This window comes from Somniosus microcephalus, chromosome 2, assembly GCF_052327205.1.
Source record: "Somniosus microcephalus isolate GS21.2 chromosome 2, FLI_Smic_1.0, whole genome shotgun sequence".
In the NCBI taxonomy this organism is placed as follows: Eukaryota; Metazoa; Chordata; class Chondrichthyes; order Squaliformes; family Somniosidae; genus Somniosus; species Somniosus microcephalus.
The window spans coordinates 94297482-94318898 of NC_140988.1; the positions used below are offsets into that span (position 1 = coordinate 94297482).

General features: G+C 41.6%; 1 protein-coding gene across 3 annotated transcripts in view; it reads left to right on the forward strand.

Annotated features, from left to right (window-relative positions):
• slc10a7 (solute carrier family 10 member 7) overlaps window positions 1-19550 on the forward strand; it is a 428780-nt gene extending 409230 nt beyond the window's left edge. For all 3 annotated transcript variants that reach the window (XM_086011344.1, XM_086011337.1, XM_086011355.1), the window contains exons 11-12: window positions 13650-13795; window positions 16251-19550. In XM_086011344.1, coding sequence (XP_085867470.1) covers window positions 13650-13795; window positions 16251-16289 — 185 coding nt within the window. In that variant the 3' untranslated portion in view covers window positions 16290-19550. The remainder of the gene's footprint in view (window positions 1-13649; window positions 13796-16250) is intronic.
• The last annotated feature ends 1867 nt before the right edge of the window (window positions 19551-21417 follow it).

A 21417-nucleotide genomic window follows, 5' to 3' on the forward strand; every position in this document is an offset into this window, starting at 1 on the left:
ACTTTGTCCGAGCCTGTCACTGTTTTCCAAGTGCTCTGCTATTACATCTTTTATAATGGACTCTAGCATTTTCCCCACTACCAATGTCAGGCTTACCGGTCTGTAATTCCCCGTTTTCTCTCTACCACCTTTTTTGAATAATGGGGTAACATTAGCTACCCTCCAATCCATGGGTACTGTTCCAGATTCCATCAAATGTTGAAAGATGATCAGCAATGCATCTGCTATTTCTAGGGCCACTTCCTTAAGTACCCTAGGATGTAGATTATCAGGCCCTGGGGATTTATCGGCCTTCAATCCCATCAATTTCCCTAACACCATTTCCCTACAAATACTGATTTCTTTCAGTTCCTCCCTTTCATCAGACCCTATGTTCCCCGGCATCTCTGGGAGGTTATTTGTGTCCTCCTTTGTGAAGCCAGAACCAAAATATGTATTTCGTTGGTCTGCCATTTCTTTGTTCCCCATTATAAATTCCCCTGATTCTGACTGCAAGGGACCTATGCTTGACTTCACCAATCTTTTTCTCTTCACATATCTATAAAAGCTTTTACAGTCAGTTTTTATGTTCCCTGCAAGCTTACTCTCATATTCTATTTTCCCCTTCTTAATTAATCCCTTTGTCCTCCTTTGTTGAATCCTAAACTGCTCCCAATCCTCAGGATTATTGCTTTTTCTGGCCAATTTATATGTCCTCTCCTTGGATCTTATGCTATCCCTAATTTCCCTTGTTAGCCACGGTTGCGTCACCTTTTTTGTTTTATTTTTATGCCAAACTGGGATGAACAAATTATGTAGTTCATCCATGCGGTCTTTGAATGTTTGCCATTGCCTATCCACCATCAACCCTTTGAGTGACATTCCCCAATCAATCCTACCCAACTCGCGCCTCAGACCATCATAGTTTTCTTTATTTAAATTTAGGACCCTAGTCTCTGAGTCAACTACTTAATTCTCCATCTTAATGAAGAATTCAATCATATTATGATCGCTCCGACCCAAGGGGCCTCGTACAACAAGATTGCTAATTAATCCTTTCTCGTTACATAATACCCAGTCTAAGATGGCCTGATGTCTGGTTGGTTCCTCGACATATTGGTCCAGGAAACCATCCCGTAAACACTCCAGGAATTCCTCCTCCACAGTATTGTTACTAATTTGGTTAGCCCAATCTATATGTAGATTAAAGCCACCCATGATGACTGCTGTGCCCTTATTACACGCTTCTTTAATTTCCCTTTTAATGCCATCCCCAACCTGGAGGTCTATATACCACTCCCACTAACGTTTTCTGCCCCTTGGTATTTCTCAATTCTACCCATACAGATTCCACATCATCAGAGCTAATATCCTTCCTTACAATTGTGTTAATCCCTTCTTTAACCAGTAATGCTACCCCACCTCCCTTTCCTTTTTGCCTATCTTTCCTGAATATCGAATACCCCTGGATGTTGAGTTCCCAACCTTGGCCATCCTTGAGCCACGTTTCCGTAATCCCAACCAAATCATATTTGTTTACCTCTATTTGCGCAGCCAATTCATCCACCTTATTACGAATGCTCCTCGCATTAAGACACAAAGCCTTCAGGCTTATTTTTTTAACACTCTTAGACCTATTAGAATTATTATTTACTGTGGCCATGTTTGATTTAAACCGTTGATTTCTCTGACTGCCACTTTTGTTTTTCTCCTTCCTTTTGCTTTTATCCTTGTTTCCCTTTCCTCTGTCCCCCTGTTCAGGTTCCCAACCCCCTGCCAGCTTAGTTTAAACCCTCCCCCAGAGCACTAGCAAACACTCCCCCTAGGACATCGGTTCCAGCCCTGCCCAGGTGCAAACCGTCCGGTTTGAACTGGTCCCACCTCCCCCAGAACTGGTTCCAATGTCCCAGGAACTTGAATCCCTCCCCGTTGCACCATTCCTCTAGCCACGTATTCATCTGAAATATCCTTCTATTTCTACTCTGATTAGCACGTGGCACTGGTAGCAATCTTGAGATTACTACCTTTGAGGTCCTATTTTTTAATTTACCTCCTTACTCCCTATATTCAGCTTTTAGGACCTCATCCCGGTTTTTACCTATATGCACCATGACAACTGGCTGTTCACCCTCCCCTTCCAAAATGTTCTGCAGCCGCTCCGAAACATCCTTGACCCTTGCACCAGGGAGGCAACACACCATCCTGGAGTCTCGTTTGCGGCCGCAGAAACGCCTATCTATTCCCCTTACAATAGAATCCCCTATTACTATAGCTCTACCCCTCTTTCTCCTCCCGTCTTGTGCAGCAGAGCCACCCCTGGTGCAAGGAGGTTGGCTGCTGCTGCCTTCCTCTGATAAGCCATCCCCCCCAACAGTACTCAAAGTGGTGTATCTGTTTGAGAGGGGGATGTTCACAGGGGACCCCTGCACTACCTGCCTATTTAGTATATTGTATTCGCTGCTCACGATGCGGTCTCCTCTACACTGGGGAGACCAAATGCAGATTGGGTGACCACTTTTCTGTTTTTATAATACTTTGACTCTTTATTGGTTCTGCATCATATACCACTTTAATGTTTTATGTACAACCATACATCTCATGTTGCCACAGGATGACGCAACCCAGTATGCCTAGTTGAATCAATCTCCGTGGCTGACGTGAGCAAGACCTTTAAGAGAGTGAACACCCACAAAGCACCTGGTCCAGATGGAATCCCTGGGTGTGTCCTTAGAGCATGCGCTGACCAGCTAGCAGCCGTGTTTACGGATATATTCAACCGTTCACTGTACCAGTCTGTAGTCCCCACCCGCTTCAAGATGGCATCGGTTATTCCAGTCCCCAAAAAAACAAAAGTAACCTGTTTAAACGACTACTGCCCCATAGCACTCACTTTTGTCATCATGAAGTGCTTTGAGAGGCTGGTCAAAACCCACATCAACTCGTTACTACCTGACACACTGGACCCACTCCAATTTGCCTACCGCCCAAACAGATCTAGGGATGATGCCATCGCCACTGTACTGCACACTGCCTTATCACACCTGGATAAGAGGAACACCTATGTGAGAATGTTGTTCATTGATTATAGTTCAGCATTCAATACCATTATCCCCTCCAAGCTTGTCAACAAGCTCAGTGAGCTAGGACTTAACATCTCCCTATGCAACTGGATCCTGGACTTCCTGACGGGAAGACCCCAGGTGGTGAAAATAGGCAGAAACACCTCCTCCACACTGATCCTGAACACGAGAGCTCCCCAGGGTTGTGTGCTCAGCCCCCTCCTGTACTCCCTATTTACTCACGATTGCGTGGCCACGCACAACTTCAACTCCATCATCAAGTTTGCTGATGACACTACCGTTGTAGGCCTGATCACAGATGGCGACGAGACAGGCTACAGGGAGGAGGTAAGAGCCCTAGGAGAATGGTGCAAGTACAACAACCTCTCCCTCAATATCAGCAAAACAAAGGAGATGATCGTGGATTACAGGAAGCGGCAGGGGGAGGGACACACCCCAATCTACATCGAAGGGGCTGAGGTGGAGAGGGTCAGCAGCTTCAAATTCCTGGGTGTATTCATTACGGAGGACTTAACGTGGTCCCATCACATCGACGTTGTAACCAAGAAGGCATGCCAACGCCTGTTCTTCCTCAGGAGACTGAAGAAATTTGGAATGGCCCCCCAGATTCTCACCAACTTCTACCGGTGCACCATCGAGAGTATCCTGTCCGGCTGCATCACTACCTGGTATGGCAACTGCACCGCCACAGACCGCAAGGCTCTACAGATGGTCGTGAAAGCTGCACAACACACTATAGGAATTAAACTACCTGCTTCGCAGGATATCTACCCCGAGAGGTGCCGGGGGAAGTCCCTGAGAATCATTAAAGACGCGAGTCACCCCAGCCACAACCTCTTTGCCCTGCTCCCGTCCGGTAAGAGATACCGAAGCATACGGTCTCATACCAACAGGTTTTGAAACAGCTTCTACCCCCAGGCCATAAGACTCTTGAACGATTAATTTATTATTATTTATTACTGTTGTTTTATTTATTATTACTGTCTATTAGTATTTCTATTAGTATTTTTATCATTGTTATACCACGTTTATTCCAATGTTGGGAGGACTCGTAAAAATCAACATTTCATTGCGCAGTACACACGTCTGCTGCATATATGACAAATAAAATTGAATTGAATTGAAATTGAATTGAACAGCCACACTGGAGCAGTGATCAGAGCAAAAGAATACTACTACCATAGCCTTGAGCTGCTAAATTACCTTTGCTCTCACAAGGGCAATGGACTTTCATGCTCTATCTATGCGTCTCTGGAAGTCAGTCCAAAATGTGCTCTCCTTATTTCCATGATACCACTTCTGCTTTAGAGTAATCTGGCTTTGAGATGTGAGGCCTCCAATTCCCAGGGCACTTAGTGGCCTGACGTATCTTACTGATTCCCCGGAGCGCTCCATCTGCCTGCCATTTTAGTTTTTGATTGGTATCCTGAGGTCTTCTCTTTTTCCATTCACCACCTCCCAGAACTGAGAGATCACTTCTGAGGTCAGCTGTAGCATGCTTTGGTCAGTTTACCTCTTGCCTCATAGTGGCAGCCGTCATCTCCTCAATCATCTTTTCCACAGTGAAATAAGTTTGGCTCTGTGCATCTTACCTGATAAGAAAAAGCCCTAACTCCTGAAAATGTCTTTAATAAGAACATAAGAAATAGGAGCTGGAGTAGGCCATTTGGCCCTTCAAGCCAGCTCCGCCATCCAAAAAGATTATGGCTGATCTTCTACCTCAACTCCACCTTCCCGCACTATCACTATATCCCTTCATTCCCACAAATTTATCAACCTCTGTCTTGAATATACTCAACGACTGAGCATCCACAGCTCTCTGGCGTAGAGAATTCCAAAGATTCACAACTCTTTCTCATTCTACTCTAACCCTCTCCCAACACACAAATATATTTTTAAGATCGGATGCCCAAAATTGCAGTTTTCCAAATGTGATCTCGTTTTGTGCAAAGTCAGAATTAACTTCAGTCGGCACCAATTTATATTTTTTATAAATACTGCAACTTCTTCAGAACGAATTCCAAACAGGTGCTGTGCAATCACCTTTTTTACATTAAACTCAGAGGTCCAATGTGACTAGTAAGCAGCTTGTTGTAAGGAAATCTCTTAAGCTCAATTAAATGATTCCTCGTGATTCAGACTTGAGCATATTGTCCAAATGCAAATTTATTACTCAGACACCAATAGTATAATAACTATTACGGTTATCCAATAGACTCATACAACCTGGTTTCCTGCAGACCCAAGGTGATCAAGCTTGGCCTCCGTAGGTGTTGGACTTCCGACCGTCCCGTGAGCTCTAACTACCTGTTCTTTTGTATCCCTCTTTTGTCATCTGTCACATGTTCAAAAATCTTCCAGCATCCTTATAGTACCCTCCCCTTTAATGTGAATCATATCACATGATGCCCAGAATGTATATTGAAGCGAGTTTCCTTCTCTCCAAACCTCCATAGAAACATAGAAGATAGGAGCAGGAGTAGGCCATTCGGCCCCTTGAGCCTGCTCCGCCATTCAATGAGATCATGGCTGATCATCCAAATTCAGTACCCTGTCCCTGCCTTCTCCCCATATCCCTTGATCCCTGTAGCCTTAAGAAATATATCCAACTCCTTCTTGAATATATTTAATGAACTGGCCTCCGCCGCCCTCTGTGGCAGAGAATTCCACAGGTTCACCACTCTCTGGGTGAAGAAATTCCTCCTCATCTCAGTCCTAAATGGCTTACCCCTTATCCTTAGACTATGACCCCTGGTTCTGGACTCCCCGGCCATCGGGAACATCCTTCCTGCATCTAGTCTGTCCAGGCCTGACAGAATTTTATAGGTTTCGATGAGATCCCCTCTCAATCTTCTAAACTCCAGTGAGTATAAGCCCAATCGAGACAATCTCTCCTCATACATCATTCCTGCCATCCCAGGTATCAGCCTGGTGAATCTTCGCTGCACTCCTCCCATGGCAAGAACATCATTCCTCAGATAAGGCGACCAAAACTGCACACAATACTCAAGGTGCGGTCTCACCAAGGCCCTGTACAACTGCAGCAAGACATCTTTGTTCCTGTACTCGAACCCTCTTGCTACGAAGGCCAACATACCATTTGCCTTCTTAACCGCCTGCTGCACCTGCATGCTTACCTTCAGCGACTGGTGCACAAGAACACACAGGTCTCTTTGCGCTTCCCCTTCTCCCAATCTATTGCCATTCAAATAATAATCTGCCTTCCTGTTTTTGCCACCAAAGTGGATAACCTCACATTTATCCACATTATAGTGCATTTGCCATGTTTCTGCCCAAACACCCAACCTGTCCAAATCATACTGGAGTTTCATGACATCCTCCTCACAACATACGCTCCCACCCAGCTTTGTGTCGTCTGCAAATTTGGAGATATTACATCCAGTTCCCCCGTCCAGATCATTAATATAGTGAACAGCTGGGGTCCTAGGACCGATCCTTGCGGTACCCCACTAGTCACTGCCTGCCACTCGGAAAACGACCCGTTTATTCCAACTCTTTGCTTTCTATCTGTCAACCAGTTCTCTATCCAAGTCAATACCTTGCCCCGAATCCCATGTGCCTTAACTTTGCACGCTATTCTCTTATGCGGGACCTTATCGAAAGCCTTCTGAAAGTCCAAATACACCACATCCACTGGTTCTCCCTTATCTATTTTACCAGTTACATCCTCAAAAAATTCCAGTAGATTAGTCAAGCACGATTTACCTTTTGTAAATCCATGTTGACTTTGTCCGATCCTGTCACTGCTTTCCAGTGCTCTGCTATTACATCTTTTATAATGGACTCTAGCATTTTCCCCACTATCGATGTCAGGCTTACTGGTCTATAATTCCCCGCTTTTTCTCTACCACCTTTTTTGAATAGTGGGGTAACATTAGCTACCCTCCAATCCATGGGTACTGTTCCAGAGTCTATCGAGTTCTGGAAGATGACCAGCAATGCATCTACTATCTCCAGACCTGACATATTAGCCATAACTGTTAATCCTGCCTTAACATTTTAAAAGGAACGGGATGACCTAGACAATCCCAGATAGTTAATGTGACACTGCTTGGGTGCTTTCATTGTTCTGGCCAATACCTGATACTCACACCGCACATGGGATGTAACCAACATGACTGCTAGTTGCTACTTCCATTGTCCCGACTAATCTCCAATATTAGCATATCATCATCGGACAATGGCCTCTTCTTCTTAGGCAGTCCCTCGGGACCGAGGATGACTTGCTTCCACATTAAAAATTAGTTCGCAGGTGACTGATGAGTCCAATGCGGGACCTACAGTCTCTGTCACAGGCAATGGCCTAGAGATAGCAATCAGGAGCAAGAATCCTGATCAATTTTTTTTCTTCCTAATCCCAGGGACGCTGAGGCCAACTGCAGTTCTATTACTGACGCACAGGCTGAGCTCGGCTAAATTAGCCAATCATGGACAATGGCCTAGAGATATGATGGGACACCTGAAACAGAAGGAAGTTCTAACACTTGTGCAGCAGTTCCCAATCCTCTTTGTGTTCACCACCTGCACTGGGACATATTTTAGGCCTCAGGTGGCCACCATGCCCAATTTTTCATAGAGCTGGCATCTGATGTGTTTCAGGTGCTATCATATTGTCCATGCCATCATATTATCAGCCTCATTGTAAGCAATGTCCCAACTTTAACTTACTTTAAAAGCATTCAATTTCAAACAAGTATTAGCCAACATAATTGAAATATTTGTGTTTTACATTGTTTTGTTTGATAAGTTTGTTCATTCAATGCAAGTTCCATCAGACTTTGGGTTTATTGTTACTAACCTAATGGTGCTTTGAACTGTAATGGCATTTAGCATTACACAACAACAGTGTTGTTTGAGAAATGCCCATTTGTATTAATATTACTCCTGTATATTGAATCAATAGAGAAAAATAAAAATCGGTGTTCAAGTATAGTTTACATAATCCTGAAAATGACCCACAACCCAACCCAGCATCAATTATATCTTTTAAAGAAATTATCAAATTGATACACTTCCGCAAATAACACAGGAAAGCATGCTATCTCATGTGATGTTGTACCACACAGGCCAGGAAGTTCCAAGCTTTGTTTTCTCGTCTGCTAATTTAGCCAAGCTCAGCCTGTGTGCCAGTAATAGAACTGCAGTTGGCCTCAGCATCCCTGGGATCAGGAAGAAAAAAAATTGATCAGGATTCTTGCTCCTGATTGCTATCCAGTTATCACTGCTGGAATGTGTGTGTATGTGTGCATGTGTTGGGTAAGAACAAATCGGAATCAGCTGTGATGCTCCTCCCATGTTGACGCACTCTAGGCTCATAAATGAAATATGGCCGCGGCATCAATGGGCTTCGGTGCCTGTGGAACTGGGCTGTAGTATGAACCATCGCCATTGGAACAGAAGGCAAGAAAATTGTGGGGGAAATCACCAGTTACATCGGAATTGCTGCTAATTTTTGAGACCTCTAAATACCCAACAAAAGTGATAAATTATGTTTCTGTGTTCCTAACCAAATCGTTTGTACCAAAGATAAATTGCTTCTTCTTCCTTGCTTGCACATAGCTGGATTGGTATGTGCTACATGCTAGAAAATAATGAAGTATTACCCACTGCTGGCCCAACACTTCTAGTGGAAGACTCAAATTCGAGGGCCAGAATTTTTTTAAATTGTGGGTAGAGATTAATGATGCAATTCGGACATCAAAGTAGCAATTGGCAACTGCTATTGACTGCAAGCTCAAATAGAGCAGATGGTAAGAGTTGGGCAAATAAGAGTGGCTGTAGGGATCTGTAGTAAAATCAGAAAATGCTGGAAATGTACAGTAGGCCAGTCAGATCAGTGAAGAGAAAAGACAAGTTATGATGCTTTCATTTGCTATTGTAATAAAGGCAAAGCCCAAATTAATATAAATATGCAAAACTGTAGAGCTTAGAAATAACTATTGGCAAGCACTTAGGGTAGTGTTGATGTGAAGTATTCTTGTGTTAATATTCTGCTCTTCTGAAGGAGCCTACACATTCTCACATCTAGTTCTGTGGGCACGAGGACCAGTACCTGGCTCAAGTAAAGAAAAAAAGACCTTGCATTTATATAATGTCTTATCACTTCCTTTGGCCATCCCACAGCACTTTGCAACCAATTTTGCACACAACAATGTTGTACAAACAGCAAATGAATGAAATACTGGATAATCTGGTTTTGGTGATGCTGGTAGAGGGAGGAATGTTTACTTAGAACATCGAGGGAATTCTCTGCTTTTCTTCAAATAATACCATGGGATCTTTCACGTCCACCTGCGTGGGCAGACAGGAGCTGGGTTTAATGTCTCATTTGAAAAATAGCACCTCTGACAATGCAGCACCCCCTCAGCACTGCCCTGAAGTGCCAGCCTAGAATATGTGTTCAAGTTCATTAACAGATTCTTCAACTGTTGGGGACTTGTCTTCACCCATTGTTGACAGGTGCATTTTCCAGCATTACTCGATAAAGATCATTAGAAATCTACATGAAAAAAGACTTGCATTTATGTAGCCTTATCACAAATCTCAAAAAAGTTCCAAAGTGCTTCACATACAGTAAATTACTTTTTAGTGTAGTGACTGTTATACTGTATAGCCATTTTGTGCACAATAAGATCCCACAAAAAGCAATGAGATGACTGACCAGTTGATTTATTTTTAGTGGTTTTGGCTGAGGTAACATGAGAACTCCCTGCTCTCCAGCTGTATCAGCTGTGGCTCAGTAGGTTGTGGGTTCAAGTCCCACTCCAGGGACTTGAGCACATAAAGCTAGGCTGACACTCCAGTGCAGTGCTGAGGGGGTACTGCACTGTCGGAGGTGCTGTCTTTCAGATGAGACGTTAAACCGAGGCCCTGTCTGCTCTCTCAGGCGGACATAAAAGATCCCATGGCACTATTTTGAAGAAGAGCAGGGGAGTTATCCCCGGTGTACTGGCCAATATTTATCCCTCAACCAACATAACAAAAACAGATCATCACATTGCAGTTTGTGGGACCTTGCTATGCACAAATTGACTGCCACGTTTCCCACATTACAACAGTGACTCCACTTCAAAAAGTACTTCATTGGCTGTAAAGTGCTTTGAGACGTCCAGTGGTCGTGAAAGGCACTATATAAATGCAAGTCTTTCTTTCTAATTTGGATAGTGCCTTTAGATTTTTTATTTCTACCTGAGAAGTTGGAATGGGCAGAAGGAACCTTAACTTATTTGGGGGACACCTACAACAGGGAAGCACTTCATTAGCACTGCACTGGAACGTCAGCATGGATTATGTGCTGAAATCTTGGAGTGGGGCTTGAACCTGTAATCTTCTGTCTTGGAGGTAAGAGTGCTACTAACTGAGCCAAGCTGTCAAGGGAACTCAAGTTTTTGTAAACAATAATAGATGTGTGGGAGTACTATCATTTTAGCCAAACTGAAATTCCCATGTGGAATGCTAAGGGTTAAAATCTAGAAGCAGGTATTGACTAAATAAATTTAAAAATCTAAATTACGTATTTGAGAAAACCATTGAATACCCAAAAACAAACTTTGCATTTTTAGATGATCAAACGAGGAGGTAATGAGAATAAAAAGTAGTCACGCAAAATGACTATTGTGGATCTTCTGAGAACATTTACACACATTTTGGCTGGGGAATAATGCATTCTACAGAGGGACATAAATAGGGGGAGAAAAGTAAAACGTGGTCAAGTGGCTACAAAATAAGATATAAACAAATATTATTTTGGCTTATTTTACTATTATGCCATACATTTGATGGATTAAAAGGATCCCAATTGATTGTGCTGTTCGAGCAGCAGTTACATTGTTTTTTATCCTGATTCAATTCAGTACATACGTTGGGCAGTTTTAAATTATCAGCTTGTGTGCTAGTTAGCAGTACGCTATTTATACTGACCTTCCCCAGTTCCGCAGTCTGTTTTCAATAGATTCTCCAGTTCTACAGTCTGATTTAAATCAATTACCCATATTTGAGACATTTTACTCCAAAATAAGATTGGAGTAATCATTGCTGCACCATTTAGAGTAAAGGGATACTATAAATTGTTAGATTTGTAGTTGTGGAGTAATGGAGATAACATTTTAACAGCAAGTAGTAGAAAAACAAGTGTGTTTACTTTGTCTTCCCATGGAATGTTACATTTCAGGCAGAAGATTGCTAGCAGATGTCCTTTGAAAGTGCTCCTTATGGAATATCCTGCAATGTCAGCTTCTGTTTGGTGACTTTTAGAAGAGTGAGCCATGCATGACATAGAAATATTACATGCTGTACATTAGTGATTTCCCAAGTGCTTGCATTGGGTAGTAATGTGCTGAGAAAGTGCTCTATATCAGCCCACACACACTACTTGTCTGATGGTAAAATGCTCTTGCTAGAAATTACATTAGTAATGAAGAATCCATTTAAAGTACATACCTTCCACCTGCTTTACAGACAGTGCATTGTAGTTCTGAAAAATTTGATTAATCTTTTATAAACATTTGCAGTGTGGCAGCTCAGTGGCCTTGTAAATGTATAGATAGTGCACTATCCTGCACGGCCATATGTCATCATGAAAGCTCATTGAGGCTCTGTCAAAGAAAGTGCTACCGTATCAGAGTTCTGACATGTTAAAATGTATTCATTATTGTTGAAATCTGATCACCATACCCTTTTTGTATACTATCTTTAAGTTCACATATAGCATTCAACTATAAACTTTATAATTCTCACTGATTAATTGGAAGCCATAGAGAACTGTTTATCATCACTTTAGTTTGCTTTAAAAGATTTATTTTTCCACAATTCTTAATGTGAGAATGTATTATGTTTACAGGTCAGCTATGTATGGCACTTGCATGGTTTTGTGATTATCATATATGTTTTGATATGATTTGTTTTTCTGTACACTTGCAATCTAATTTGTGCTACTTGATGTTCGTGTCTTGAATCTAACTTGCCATTCATTCATTAGGTTTAAAACACACAATGAGGGAGAAAGGTTAGCAAATCCAGTGATAAACCACAAACAAAGAATGTGCACATGTTGTATTTCAAAATATATGAATTTATAACTTGAAAATGGAAATAAAACAAATCACACTTTGATGTTTGCAAATTGTATTTGATCCTTTAAATATTTTTGAAGTCTTTACATTAAATTTATGATGTTACATACTTTTTAACTATTATTAAAAACTGTCCAGAATCAAAGACCATTGCTTTAACTGCAGTATTCTCTAAGTAAGTCACAGCCTTCAAAAGATTATCCACAAAGTCCCAAAGCTGTTTGTAGCAGCTATGAAATTGCTAATAGAAACCTTGGGGTAGATTTTCAAGTGACCACTTCCATCAGGTGTGAGGTGAGCAGAGCGAGCCCAATGGAAGCGGTTTGAGGCCAGCACCCTTTTTATGGTTGGACCTCATTAGCATTCCGTTAGCGGGTTGCTTACCCTTTTGGAGCAGCTCACTGATCGGAGGGGTCAGGATATCCAGTAGCCTCAACACAGCAATCCCACAGGAGGGCTATGGGGGGGAGGGCAATTTTTCTGGGGCCAGGAAGAGCATGAATGCTCCTCCTGGCCAACAAAAATTGTTTACAAACCTTTTTTGAAACCTTTTTTGGAGCAGCCTGCAGCGGCTTGTTTAAGAACTGCTAATAAGGCTGCTTAATGCCAAATACCAATGGGCGGAGCTTGTGCAATGCACCCTGACCGATTGGTACTTTAATGCTGCATCAGGATCCTATTGACATTATACACCTCATTTTACAAGGACTGGTGAGGCTCCACCCTGTTTCCAGCCAGCACCTGGGCCACCCATTTCAAGGCCATACTCAAATGGCGGAGACGGCGACTGTGGGAAAGTGGTGTTAAGTGCTGTGCTGCCATTTTGTTTGCACTACCCTCCTGTTCCTGTCTAGTAGGGGGAATGAAAATTGCCCCCCTCATTTTTAAGTATAAGACCTGGAACAAAGAGAGATTGTCCAATATTTTCTCAAAGAAAAGACTTGCATTTATATGGTGCCTTTCACAACCACCAAACGTCCCAAAGTGCTTTACAGCCAATCAAGTACTTTTTGAAGTGTAGTCACGTTAGTAATGTAGGAAACGAGATAGACAATTTGCACACAGCAAGCTCCCACAAACAGCAATGTGATAAAGATCAGTAAATCTGTTTTAATGATGTTGATTGAGGGATAAATATTGGCCAGGACATGGGTTGGGGGGGGTGGTGGGGAAGCTCCCCTGCTCGTCTTCGAAATAGTGGCGTAGGATCTTTTATGTCCACCTGAGAGGGCAGGCTGCACCTCGGTTTAACGTCTCATCCGAAAGACGACATCTCCGACAGTGCAGCACTCCCTCAGCACTGCACTGGAGTCAGCCTAGGTTTTGTGCTCAAGCCTCTGGAGTGGGACTTGAACTCACAACCTTCTGACTCCGAGGCAAGGGTGCCACAGCTGACGGGAATTAAGAACCCAAAACTTGCAAAATATTTTTTTTAATTCCGAAAAATTTGCAGTTCTTAACTAACTTTTTTTTTGTATCTTTTGTTTTCTATTAACAGGAATACCAATGTTGAAGATAGTGTTTTCAGGGTATGAACATTTATCCCTCATCTCTGTTCCATTACTCATCTATCATCCCACCCAGATTCTGCTAGGTGGTCTATTAGTTGGAACAGTGAAAACCTGGATGGTCACTCGTCAAAAAGTAAGGCCTGCCGAGCCAGATAAGTAACCTGAAACAATTAGAACTGTTTTAGTGAGGTTATCAGAATTTCTTTTTGAAACTGCTGTAAATATTTGGCTTTGGCTTTGTTTTACTTTCTCGCAGTTCAGATGGCCGGAACACTCTTCTGCTTTGTTTTATGTAACTTACCCCAACTCTGATTACAGTTCTAGTAAATTTTTGAAACCCTTCTGCTTTCTTCAAAGTTTCCATAGATTTCATGTACTGATTGTCTTAGAAGGTGGGTGACCTGTTCCCAGTGCCACTGTCACTCTGAGCCCATCACCATACCATTTGTTTTAAATAGAGAAGTAAAAAAAAACATTCTGCAGGACACCACCAATGTGTAAAAAGAGATGAGGTAAATCAGGAAAGAGTGATGCCAATTTTAGATTTTAAAAGTTTGAAAATCATAAGACGGAAAGAAAGAGGGAAGTAAAAAGTCACATTGATTTGAGATCCTGAAAAAGAATGGGATAGATTTTAATTATCGGGCTAACTACCCGATCCTGCCAGCAGAAGGCCCGGACCATTTTGAGGACTGAGACTCATTATCATTGCCACCAGCGAGCTACGGGTGTTAAACAATGTGCCCCGTAATTTTTTTTTGAACTGCGCGGCCCCTTTAACAGGCTGCATGGCTCATTCAAAAGTCCGCGCATGCGCAGTTTTTTCAATTTAACAGCCGACATGCCGGCTGCGCGGGATCCCTGGAGCGCTGCGCAGCTTAAAGGGAATATTGGTGCTAAATATGGAGTCCCCTCAGCAGCTCATCAGTTCCAGCCCGATGGAATATTGGATAGCAGGAAGCTAGGTACGGGAAAGGGGGGTGGGTGATCGCTATTGGGGGGCAGAACCCGGGGCAGCAGCGGCCCACATTATTATTGTGCAACTCAGAGCAGCCCCTCAAAATTAATTTTAAACTCACCTTTTTGGTGCCTCTTCTAATAAAACAGTACACACTCTGCCCGTTTTTCCATCACAATTGTTGGTGGGGTCCTTTGTATGTCATATGACCCTGATTTTCATATTAAAGGGGTCTACCGCCCGAAACAGATGGGCTCTCCAGGATGCAGGGGACCGGACCACCAGTGTAAAGGGGCGGGGAGCTATTTTCATTCCGCTGCCGCTCCGTTTACTACACCAGGTGGCCCAAGTTAAAATCTACCCCAATGTGTTAGAGTAGGAAACAATATGATAGGAGAAGCAGCATGGAACGTGGCATATTTAGAGCTTAGAAGCAACAGGAGGGAAAAGTTCAGATGCAGACTGACCATAGCCGATAAAATAGAAAAAGACCAGAAAGATTGCAACATTGGCGACTAGAGGTAATAAAGAATTTCTCATCAGACAATAAGCTTTTTCATGTATTCTATCCAGAATTGCGAGAGAAGTGCTGGAAGGTTCTCCCCAGATACGGCAGCAGTAATCAAGTCTTAAAGTGACTTGGGCATTATTGAGAGTTGAAAATTATTGGGGGGAGCAAAAATATTGGGCATGAGAAAGGAAACCAAGTTTTTTGGAAGCAGCTTTAGCAATTGAGGAGATTCAGGAGTTCCATTTGAAGTCAGAGCAAATGGTGAAATCAAGAATGTTGATAGATAAAGGACTTAGGATGGCGCTGTCAAAGATAAGAGCTGTCTATTTTGATTGAGGGAGAAATGTTGGCCAGGACACCAGCAGACCTCCCTGCTCTTCTTTAAATAGTACTATGGAATCTTTTACATACACCGTAACAGTCAGGTGAGACCTCAGTTTGACATCTCATTGATGACACCTCCAGCAACACAGCACTCCCTCAGTACACCATTGACGTGTCAACCTAGATTATGTACTCAAGTCGTAGAGTGGGGGAAGAACCAACGACCTTCAGACATAGAGACTATAATGCTATCAACATACTGTAACAATCCCCATACTCCAAAGAGCACCTCCTGTCACACTGGCGGGAGATTTTCTATTTTCCACACTAGCCATCCTTAGGTCATCTTTCAGCAACAGTGTCAATTTAATGTCAACTAGTGCTGAAGTATAGGTGGTTTTTTGCTCAGTTGGAACTGGGTTGACACTGCTCAAACTAATTTCAAGTGAGACCCTTCTAACTGTCTTAGAGGAGACTTTCATCTCACCAGTCCAGGAAGTGAAGGGCCAGTGAACCTCTGCACTCCTCCCAAACTATTTTTTAAAGGTAAAACAAAACAAATTGTAAGATAACAAGTTAGAAATGCTATGACTTTCACACAATTTCTTTTGTTACTTATATGCATGATAAAAGCAAATTCTGGTATTTCGAACACCAACTTTTAAAAGAAAAACAATTGCCACTGTGGCTGACTAGTATGGACAACTTTACCAGACATTTCTATAGTGAAATATATACCATGCTGATTTGCTATTTGATTCAAAATTAAAGCAATTCATTTTTTTTCATTCACAGGCATTAAAGCTCACAAGACAGACGAAGATGCCTGTATAACATCAGTAGAATCTTTTATTTTGTATGAATGCACATATCATGCAATGTACCGTACATGTAGAACCTCCAGCAAACCGTTCAAGTGAAGATTTATGTTTAAGAATTTTGCGTATGCATCTATTTTATTTTGAGGATGTACACGATTAAGTGCCTTAAGAGTACAACTGAAGCTTTCAGTTTGATTTTCTCCTTATGTAAGAACTGTTCATTGAATAAGAGCAGAAGACTGCAGAAATTTGTTCACGGTGTATGTCTGATTTGACTTTAAGCAACAAAAATTATTTACTAAATCAACACGTGGCGTAATTAACAGTTGGTAGCACTGTATCGCAGGTGTCCTAAGGCGAGCTCAGGGATGACAGAAATTCCTGTGGAGCAGAATGCTATTCAGCTATCAAAAAATATAAAGGACTTTCTTTCACATTTCTGTCCTATTTTTCTTAAAAAGAAACAAATGTTGCATTGGTATTTTCCCCCCTTAAGCTTTACGTATAATGTTATAACATTAGCTGCCCTCATTTTGTGTTAAATTCACAAAGCTTCCATCTTTGTCCCATGAGGATTCCCCATAGTATGTCTAAGTGCTGTTGTGGTGGGCAAGGGGCAGGAATTAACTGTTTGTGTCTGCTCCCATTAAAACCATTGTGCTTGACATTAATTGAATTGAGGAATAGTGGACATTTTTAAGTAGTTTCTTGCCAGATTGAGGGTAGGCAAGATAATTGATAGAAGGCCTCCAATCAAATTACATCAGTACCCTTCAGTCAGTCAGATTAATGTATTCAAATGAGGCAAAATAAAATTCAGACTAGACATTATTGTTGAACAGTTATTGAATGTGGGAAACACTAAATATTTCACATTTATTCAGTGGTGCAGCCTTCTGCAAACTATTTGCTGGAAGCCCTTTGGATGTATTAATGTAATTCTACTATTCTGTAATGATATCACTGAATCTCAAAGTCGATGAATCAAAATTGTGTGTATTGATGAGTTACAGTAATTGGTAGCTGCAAAACTGCCCATTTTGTAATTAACTATTAAAAAGCGCCCAAAGTTCTGGAAGGTTCCATATCATTTTATGTTGCCAAACTAGTATCCTGTGAGGACCTGCATAATTTTATGTTACAAACCTATATTTTGAGATTGTGTGGTCAAGGCTAATAAAATGTTTATACAGGGCTTCTGTCTCAGGACTCAGATGACTAAATCCATTTGACCTTCGATGACATGATGTGGGATTAAAATAGACCCTTCAGTTGGATTACAACTTCGTATCCTTAATAGATTTAGTCACAATTCCTTTGGACAGTACTGTGTTCATTTATTAAATGGAGTACAGAGATTTTTTTTATGGTTCCACTATAAATTTTGGAGCATGATCCTTGAAATAGTGGGGCTATTAGTAACATACAATTAGTAATACAGCAATGTAGACTTAACTCTTATTTGCATCAGGCTTTGCTCATGTTTAAGTCACTGGTTATCAGCTGTATATTTGTTCTTTACTGAGCTGTTTTCATAACAAGTATTTGTCTCTAACACTTTTTTTATTTGCTTTTGGGCAAGATACGACTTAGTTAAAATATGTGCGTCTTTTGAGAGTTATGTAAGCATTTGGAAGTTATTGCTTGTGGGCCATTATTATTAATGTGTTTTAACCTTAACAAATGTCTAGATGCAAATTATTGTTGGGACCAATTTATTTTATGTGTTTATTTTACCTTACTTATTTTCTTTAATCTCAAGATTAGTATATTGATGTCTAGTGACAATTTTTCTTTTTGCAAGATTTATCAATAAAACTAAATGATTCCAGTTAGCTCACACAGACTTGATACCAGTATCAAAATGTATTTTTATAGTCTGTTTAGTTTCTTCTGTTAGTTTGCACACAAGCAGATTGATATTCTGAGTTTATAGTTCTTTGTGATAAGATTGACTAATGCATTCATTATTTTACTTTAAACATTTTAGGTGGAATTTGTGCTTTTTAGAGTTTTACTGTTAAGTAATTTTATGTTAATAGTTAATTAATTAACCTCTAATTTCCATCTTAATTTAAAACTTTTAGTTAGGCCTCTCGTACCCCACTAAAACGTTATACATTATTGGAAAAAGTTCTGAATAGCTTTCTTTATGAACTAATGTATTTATTGCAAAAAGAACTATAGTTAATTCAGTATATTTGTTGCAAAATATTAACATAAGATCCTAATTTACTAATTCAATGTAATTACTGAGAATATTTTCAACATTTAGCAGTGAAATGTACTCCACATTCTGTGTAGTTGCAAGTGCCTAAAATGTAATTAAGTTAGATATTCTTTTAAAAACTTGAAGAATTTAGGTTTACACATGTTTACAAATTAGTATTCTGTATATTAAAATCTTTATCGTGTATATGCACAAGTGACTTCCATTTCCCTTGGATTACAACAGAACAATTGTAATAAGGCAAAAACTTTACAAAATGCATATTTCAATTTTCTTCAGCTAGATTTTATCAAGTTGGCACTGTGGGTCTAATTGTGTGCAGAAATCACATTTTCAACAGCATAGTTTTAAATTTGATTTGACGTTCTTGGACTTTAAGCATATTGCAATGTAACATTGACGCATGTAAATACCAATACAAACATGATGCAAATGAGCTGTCCTTGTATTTCCCAGCGACGTTAGCTCACTTATGTGCATCCGCGTGCAGCACCTTCATAGCGCTGACACTGTGTGGGGGATGTGTTATTGGCTCCCATATTTTTCCCATTATAATTTGCAAAAATAAAGTAAAATATGTAATCATTAAATGAACTTAGATGAAAGCTAAACAGTTATTAATCTGTTTAGAAAAGCACAGTTCAATAATAATGGCCTATAATGCATAGTAGATAACTGGGTGTAATTGCCATAGGTTAATGTTTAATTTTAGGTTATTACTATGTGTATTTTTTTGTAAATGCAATTGTAAATGTGTTTGGATGTTTTTGTTGTTTAATACAGAGTTTCTGATGGAGCATGAATGAAAGCTCTACATTTTTTATTGTTTTTTGTTAAAATTAACTTGCATGAAAGTATAACTACAAGTAAAATTCCCTTAAAATATGTAGAATGTAAATTTTTCCCTTTTTAATAATTGATTTATGAGGTTTCTATGGTTTTTTTTGCATTACGGAAATTTCTGGACAAAGGTGAACTATCTGTGACAATGGAAAGTTGTTTTGGGTCAAAGTATATTTAAATAAAAAGAAAAGAAAAACTTGATTGTGTGTATAGAGTGCCTTTTCCCATCTCTCAAATGTCTCAAAGTGCTTCACAAACCATAAAGTGTAGTAGCTGTTATGTAGGCAAATACAGTAAGATCATTTCAATAACAATGTTTGACCAAAGGGAAGAAATTGCAGGCATAATTTTCACAGATGGCTTTAGCTCTGTTCAGAACTGTATTTGGAATATATTGGGCCAGATCTTGCTAGAGCTGGGTAGGCCACTGGTTAGATATTTTTCTGCACCCTTCAGCTCAAAATTTTTTTGCACTGTAACTTGCTGGAAGTGCGAGCTGATAATGAGGGCAACGGACCATCTGGGACCTTGGTGAGCAACGGAACAAACAGTGTATCTCCTTAACCAATGAGATTTAAGGACTGAGAAATAAACAGGAATGACTGAGAAAGAGGGTGAATTAGAGTCAAATCAGGTACAGACAGAGAAAGAAAGACTGGATTGCACAGTGTTCAGTTCCATTCGCAACTCCTCAGATAATGAAGCAGCCTGAATGCAGCAAGACCTGGATGACATTCAAGCTTGGGTTGATAAGTGGCAAGTAACATTCGCGCCACACAAGTGCCAGGCAATGACTATCTCCAACAAGCAAGAGTCTAACCACTGCCCCTTGACATTCAACGGCATTACCATCGCCAAATCCCCCACCATCAATATCCTGGGGGGTCACCATTGACCAGTGTGGTAAACCACTGTTATAGTTATCACTGTATATTGTTCTCACTGTTCTCACTGTCACATCACTACACGAGGTCGCCTCTTGTCGCACTGTTATACCTGGGCTGACCACCTCCGACTCCGCCCATTACCTGCCCAGGTATAAAGGTAGCTGACTGGCTAGTATTCCTCCCTGTTGGATCGGATCACCCACGAGGGTGGGCTCTGTTATTTAGCCAATAAAAACCTTCAGTTACGTTCTTAACTCGTCGCCTTTTATTGGACTAATTGATAGGCATATCAATTTTATTGACTAAATTTTAAAGATGTCTGATAATGAACAGCAACAGCAAGGAGCTCACCCAGCAGCACAGCAACAGCAGCCTCCAGACAACGGGCCACACCAGCCGGCTTGGCTGCAAGCCTTGAAACCACCATACCTGGATCTAAACCCACAGGCACCAAACTCAGCCAACGACTTCAAACACTGGCTGGACTGCTTCGAATCGTACCTGGAGGAAGCCGTCGTCCCTCAGAGATCCAAACTAAGAGTCCTGAAAGCCCAAGCGAGCCCGAGAGTATATACACTCATCCAGGACATGACTACGTACGACGACGCCATCAACCTACTGAAACAGCAGTACCGGAGCCCGGTAAACTACATGTACACTAGGCATCTCTTAAGATCTCGCCAGCAACAGCCAGGAGAATCGATAGCTGAATTTTCACGAGCGCTGAGACAACTCGGCAGGAACTGTGACTTTAAAGCGGTGACGGCTACTGCGAACATGGAAGACAATGTCCGCGACGCCTTGGTGAGAGGCCTACGTTCCGACTACACACGGCAAAGACTGCTTGAAGCTAAGGACATAGACCTGGACAAGGCCGAAGCCCTCGCCCTCACCCTAGAGGCCACCCAGCAAGACCAGGAAGCGTTTGCCAGGTACTATTCGCGACCCTGGGACTCGGGCCCGACCCCCACCCCACCACCCTTCACAGCGCTGCCCCCGGGACCTACCTCAGCGTCTGCATCACGGATCCGACCGGGCCCGCTAGCCCCGGTACCGGCCCCGACATCAGGCAACCCCGATCGGGCCGCTGGCTGCTTCTTTTGCGGCCAGGAGAAGCATCCGAGGTCGCGCTGCCCAGCCAAAAACTCGACCTGCAAAACCTGCCTCAAGAAAGGCCACTT